The following is a 6,412-nucleotide window of genomic DNA, read 5'->3' on the forward strand; positions in this document are numbered from 1 at the left end:
GGTACGGGGGCGACACTGAGGGTTGCGATCCGTTGCCAGACACGGAAAAAGAAAAAAAAAAGACAAAAAAAAAAAAGGAAAATGGAATCACCTAAAATCTCACTGCCCTGATAAAAAAAATTCTGTTTGGTGTATTTTTTTCCTGTTTTTTTATGTGAAAAATACGTGCACACACATGCACATGTACACACATATTTATACTTTTTTCTTTAAAAATACCAAAGTGCTGGCTGGTTAGCTCACTTGGTTAGAGCGTGGTGCTGGTAATACCAAGGTGAAGAGTTTGGATCCCTGCACTGGCCAACTGCAAAAGAAAAATAATAATAATAAAATAAAATAAAAATCCCAAAATTGGGATCACATTGTACATATTGGGATTTTTTTTTCTTTAAACATTTTATGTGCTCATTGAAAAATAATTCAAAAGTGTTAACATTTTAGTATATATATTTGCATATAGCAGATGTATTTTTAAGTTAATATATATCACTCCATCACATCCTTCCTCCCCCCAGCTTTTTATTTGGAAAGATTTTATTTCAAAATAAAATTGTAAGATTCTAATAATAAACATTTATAAATCCATTTCACTCAGAATTCACAAGCTGTTGGCATTTTACCCCATTTGCTTACGCCCATTTCTCTCTGGCTCCACTCACATCTCTTATTTTTAACTTCCATTTACAAGGAAGTTGCAAGAGACTTTCTGACACTTTATCCCTAAATATTTCAGCATGTAGCTCCTAAAAACAACATTTTTTTGTCTAACCACAATGCCATTATTGTACCACCTGATGTTACTACAGTATCATCTGAACCATTTACAAGGAAGTTGCAAGAGACTTTCTGACACTTTATCCCTAAATATTTCAGCATGTAGCTCCTAAAAACAAGAACATTTTTTTGTCTAACCACAATGCCATTATTGTACCACCTGATGTTACTACAGTATCATCATCTAATGTATAGTCTATATTCATATTTTCCTGTTTGTCCCCAAAATGACCGTAATAGCTGTTTTCCCTTCTTATCCAGGATTCAGTTAAGGATCATTTGGTTAAATTTCATTTGGTTAAATTGTTTCTGTAGTCTAGCTTAGTTCTCAACCGGGGACGGTTTTGCTCCCCAAGGGATATTTGGCAATATATGAAGACATTTTTTGGTAGTCATCACTGGAGGGTTATTTTGGTAGTTCTAGAGGGTTGAGGCTGGGGTACTGCTAAACATCCTACAGTGCACAAGACAGCCCCCCACAACAAAGAATTATCTAGCTCAAAATGTCAGTAGTGTTGAGAAACCATGATCTAGCATAATTCTCTTGCTTTTTTTCTTTTTCATGGCATTGAAATTTTTTTGAAGAGTCCAATTCAGTTTCCTGTAGCATGTACTACAGTCTGGATTTATCTGACTTCTTTCATATTATTTAGATCACTGGTTCCCAAACTTTGCTGTACATTAGAATCACCTTGGGGAGCTTTCAAAAATCTGTATTAAAGTCCAGGTCACATCCCAGTACCAATGAAATCACAATGTCTGGGTATGGGAGCCAAGCATAAGTATTTAAAACAAAACAAAACAGAAACCAGCCAAGTGATTTCAATGTGTAGCAGTAATTAGCCCAGTTTCCTTTTAATGGGCATATGTTATTTTTCAGTATCTGCTATTATATGCAGTAATACCAAGAACATCCATGTGCATATATTTTGATAGCATACTTACCTCGTTACGTCCTTAGGATAGATTTTGAAAGGAGAACTTGCTAGCACGAAGGATGTACACAATGAAAGATTTGGTATACGTTGCCACGTATTTGCTCCTTCCCATCTTCTGTCTTCTCCCTCCTCAACAAAAATTCACACACAAAATAACTTACACTTCATTGACCTATTTCTGCAAAACCCCACAGACATTACTGCCATTGACTTGATAGTCAAAATGATACCTCATTGTTTTCCATCATTTTCAATTAAATGTAAATAAAACCTACATCTAAGTGAACCTCTGCTTCCATAGGCCACTAGTGTGGATGCTGTCAGTCTAGTCAGGGTTTGGTTATTACTGTAGTTACTTCCCACGCACCACAGACTTCAAATCCCTTCAGGAGACGGTGGGCTTGGTTTGGGGTCTTGGGTACTGGAGGGTTTTTCTGTGTCTTGATTTCCTCTTACTGTCACCAGCCCTGTACACCTGTGCCAGAGGGTGGTGTCCCTCCACACGCCACTCTTGCACGTTACTCCCTGCAAGGCATGAGGTAGGGGTGGGAGGTTCTCCTGGTCCAGCTTATTTTTAGGCAAGTCCTATTCATTCTGGGCTTTGGAGGTGGGCTTTCTCAGGGATCCTGCACCCCCACCCTCACCCCATGGCAGCCAAAGTCTTCCTTGTTATCTGTGGGGGTCTTGGTGGGAAAGAGTATCCAGCCTCTCCCTCAGAGGTGGTAGACGTCTGCTTGTATCAGTGCAGGATGCTGGGTTGAGCAGGTGTCTTGCTCTTCCATCAGGGTGGACTGCTGTTGCTCTTTACTGGGTGCAAGGATTGTGGTGCGGAGGGAGAGCTGAGGGGCGGGCTACTGCCCCTCCCTTAGGGCAGGCGACTTTTTCTTCTCCCTGCTCTCCCCTCACCAGTAGTTTACCTTTTCCTGGGATGGGGGCTCTTGTCCATCTTCCATCTGCTTCAGGCTTTTGCTATAGATGTCAAGATGGGGGGTTGGGAAGTGGTTGGGCATTCGTGCCTACACCACCAGTGGGGTCTCTCTCAGGTCTTCTGCCTTGTCTCCAGTCTTTCTCCAGGGCTCCCCGTGGAGGCCCCTGGAAAAAGCTCTTGAGTGGATGTGGACTAAAGGAGCGTCCAAGGATCCCAAGAATTCTGAAGCCTGTACTTGCCCTTTAAGAATTTGTTAGAAGTGTAGCTTTTTTCTTCCTACTCACTCCTTGGCAGCCGCCCACTTTCTCTGGTGCTCTGCCAAAGGTGCAGTAGTTCGTGTGTCCTATTTTTCTTCAGAAGGGCTTGTCACTCTGGAATTCAGTCAGTGGTATGCTGAAGCTGGCTCCTGCTGGCTCTTGAGATCTGGTTCCACATCTCTTCCCAACTCTGCGCTCAGCAACACAAGGTGGGTAGCTTGAAACTGGCCATGATGGGAGTATTTACACCACAGAAATTGGCAAACGCCTCAAATCAGCACCCTCTCTTTTCACTGAGAACCAGTTATTCAACATACACTAGCACACCACTGAATTCAGTACTCGGTTGCCTCATGACGTTGGCTCTCTAGGCTCAAGAAAAGGGATGCTTTTGTAGATTATCTGGCTTTTTCTTGTTAGTGTGGGAGCAATATTCTTGAGTTTTCTACATACTAAGCAGAAGTGGAACTCAATGTTTGTTTTTGTTTGTTTTGATAACTAGTGAGGTAGAACAGTTTATTCAGGTTCATTAGCCATTAGAATTTCTTCTTTATGGAAAGCTGGTGTTGAAAGGTGAACTACGAAATGGATCACAGCTATAGTTTGGAAGAGGGTCTCCAGAGAGATCAGGATGAGCCATGAGAGAAAAAGACAAGGAAAACTTATCCTCTGTGAATAAAACAAAATTCCCAAGGGAGTCTAACATCATCAGTGTATGAGAATCTAACAGGAAAAATCAGAACCTTGTCAACACATAAAATCTTTTGTTATGGGGTCCCAGAGGGAACATTTGACCTTGACCTGAACCATATGGTGGGTCTCCTGGCTCTACACACCCCCAACATCACCATGCAGCACTTTGTGGCAGGGGAAAGAGGTGGAAATGCATAAGCCATTGAAACTAATTGCTTTCTCATGCTGCCTAATGGGTCCTCAGGCAGGATTTTGTATATGGATGAACTTGGGACATCTGCCATGGAGTTAACATGTCTACAGAGTGACAAGAAGAAAAGACTAATGGGAGTGCATTTACAATTTGTGCAGTTTATTTTATATACGGGGTCTGACCTTATCTCCATTACAGAATATTCTATTTTGCTTAATTATAGTAAAGAAAATGTTAAATTGTAAGTGCCTGCTCTTTAGGTTTTCTGAGACAAGTTTTTAATCCTGGTCTACTATTCTTCCCCGCCTACCTCAGCCTAGCCAGAATAGGCTCAACAAATGTTTATTTTATCATTATTTTAAGGCAAATGTTAGGAATTCAGATACATTATTACAAAAATAAGCCCTTCTGCCTCGAGTGAGAATAATCTTTGTTCTGTTATTTGTGCCATTGTTTTCCTCCTTTAGCAGGGAGCAACAAGAATAAACTGTACTCCTGTACAGTTCTCAGGTAGCTTTTTCATAAATTGTTTCTCAGGTAAACATGGTCTCTCTCTTTCCCATTCTAACAGGTATACAATAAAAGGCATCAGGAATCTGATTTTCTATGAACTGCCAACATATCCACACTTCTACAGTGAAATCTGTAATATGCTGAAAGCCACCAGCAGAGGAGAAGAAGCCACATGGACCTGCACTGTCCTCTACTCCAAGTATGATGCCCAGAGGTTAGCTGCTGTGGTTGGTGTGGAGCGTGCAGCACAGATGCTGCAGTCCAAGAAGAATGTCCACCTCTTCATTACTGGGGAAAAATGAGATTCTGTGGGACAGGAAATGGCATTTGGCATGATACATAATGCTTGATTCTGTGCCACTTGGACCCAATTCTGATTACTTGTACATCTGAGAGGAGAGGGATTAATACAAGGAAAGAGCACCAGGCGGCGTCAGTGTTACTGGATACTTCTTTCTTTTCAGGTCCTGTGTCCGTGAAAAGTTCAGTATAAACCAAATTTTGGTAAATCACATCTTTCAGAGGTCGAGAGGGTCTGGAAGGACTGTGAGAAGTTGATAGAAGTACAACTTTTACTTGTGAATCTTTTTGTAAGCCATAATTTCTTTATGATGATTTTTACCTCTAATTTATTACACTTGGTAAATTCTTTCAGATTTGCCTATTCGTTGGATACTTTCTTAAAGTAAGGCACACACATCATTGCTTGTGAGAACTGGTTGTGAGAAATTGGCATACTTCTTGCCACTGAATGTCATCTTAATTTTGGATGGCACAGATTTTGTGAAATTGTTATTTTTCCCTAGCCAAACTTTTTATAAACCTTAAATATTCTACTTTAATTCAACCCAGTAGAGTACATTCATTCACTGATCTTTTTTTAATTCATAATAGTAAATGTTTTAAAATAGTTAAAAGATGCATTTAAAATCACGTTACATAAAATAACATTAACTTCTACTCCGTTTCAAGAAATAATTGTGTTGAAACTTGATGTTGAAATATCCATCTTAAATATTAGTGTGTTCATAATTACTGTAGTCATTTTTTGAGTCATATAACAGATAAAAATGAAAGAGAAATTGTACTTTTTTAAACATTTTTATTTTGAAACATTCACAAACAGAAAAATTACGAGGACAGAATGTGAGTCATTTGAGAGTAAGTTGCCATCCCAGTGGACCTATCACCCCCAAATACTTTAGTGTATATTTCTTATAAACAAAAACACTGTTCTGTGTAACCACAAAACATCCATAAAAAGAAGAAAATTGCCATTAATGTCTGTTTTAGTGTCCTTTGGCTTTCTTGACCTTGACACTTTTGAAGAATGCAGACTAGTTATTTTGCAGAATGATGTTTCTTATGATTGAATTTAGATTATGCATCTTTGGCTAGAACGTCGCAGAAGTGAAGCTTCATCTTTGTCACTGTATCCCGTCAGGTGACACATCGTTTCAATTTGTCCATCATTGATGTTGATAACTTTGACCACTTGTTTAAGGTGGTGTTTGCCAGACTCTTCCCCTATAAAGTGACTCTGTTTCACTTCATGTATTAATTTATATCAGTATGGACTTGTGGTTTCTTCTGTTATTCACTGGGTCACAATTCATCCCTGTCATCTATTCAGCTGCTTAACTGGTCTCAGATATGACCAGTGGCAGCACCTTCAAGCTGGCTCCTATGTCCTTTTGACATATCCCCCTACTACTTGGGCATTGCTGTATTTTCTGACAATAAGACATTCCAGGTTTCTCTACATCAGCCCTGCTTCCTTCTAGTGGAAAATTATTTTAAAAGCTAAGATTTGAGTGCTAGGTGTGCTTACTGTGGTGCCACTCGTCCCAAGTCATCTCAGTGGCCAGAGCTTGGGAATATTTGCATGTGTGTACATGTCTGCACACACATACTTGTATGTGCCAGATTCACATGTAAATTTACTTCTGTATCTGTATATTGAAAACCATGAATTCACACCAAGACCTCCAATGCCAGCGTGATGCCACAGGGTTCCCCCCAGTTTTCTCCCTTTCCGTATTTGCAGCTCTCTTCTCAGACAGTGGCTCCCGTTACCCTCAGTGTAACAACCCAAAATAAGATTTTCTTATACTTG

The 6,412-nt window shown here is 39.9% G+C and overlaps 1 protein-coding gene across 2 annotated transcripts in view; it reads left to right on the forward strand.

Annotated features, from left to right (window-relative positions):
• DIEXF (digestive organ expansion factor homolog (zebrafish)) overlaps positions 1–5,849 on the forward strand; it is a 26,895-nt gene extending 21,046 nt beyond the window's left edge. For both annotated transcript variants that reach the window (XM_008574156.1, XM_008574157.1), the window contains exon 12: positions 4,355–5,849. In XM_008574156.1, coding sequence (XP_008572378.1) covers positions 4,355–4,598 — 244 coding nt within the window. In that variant the 3' untranslated portion in view covers positions 4,599–5,849. The remainder of the gene's footprint in view (positions 1–4,354) is intronic.
• Positions 5,850–6,412: the final 563 nt, after the last annotated feature.

Source organism: Galeopterus variegatus, unplaced genomic scaffold, assembly GCF_000696425.1.
Source record: "Galeopterus variegatus unplaced genomic scaffold, G_variegatus-3.0.2 Scaffold1003, whole genome shotgun sequence".
Taxonomy (NCBI): domain Eukaryota; kingdom Metazoa; phylum Chordata; class Mammalia; order Dermoptera; family Cynocephalidae; genus Galeopterus; species Galeopterus variegatus.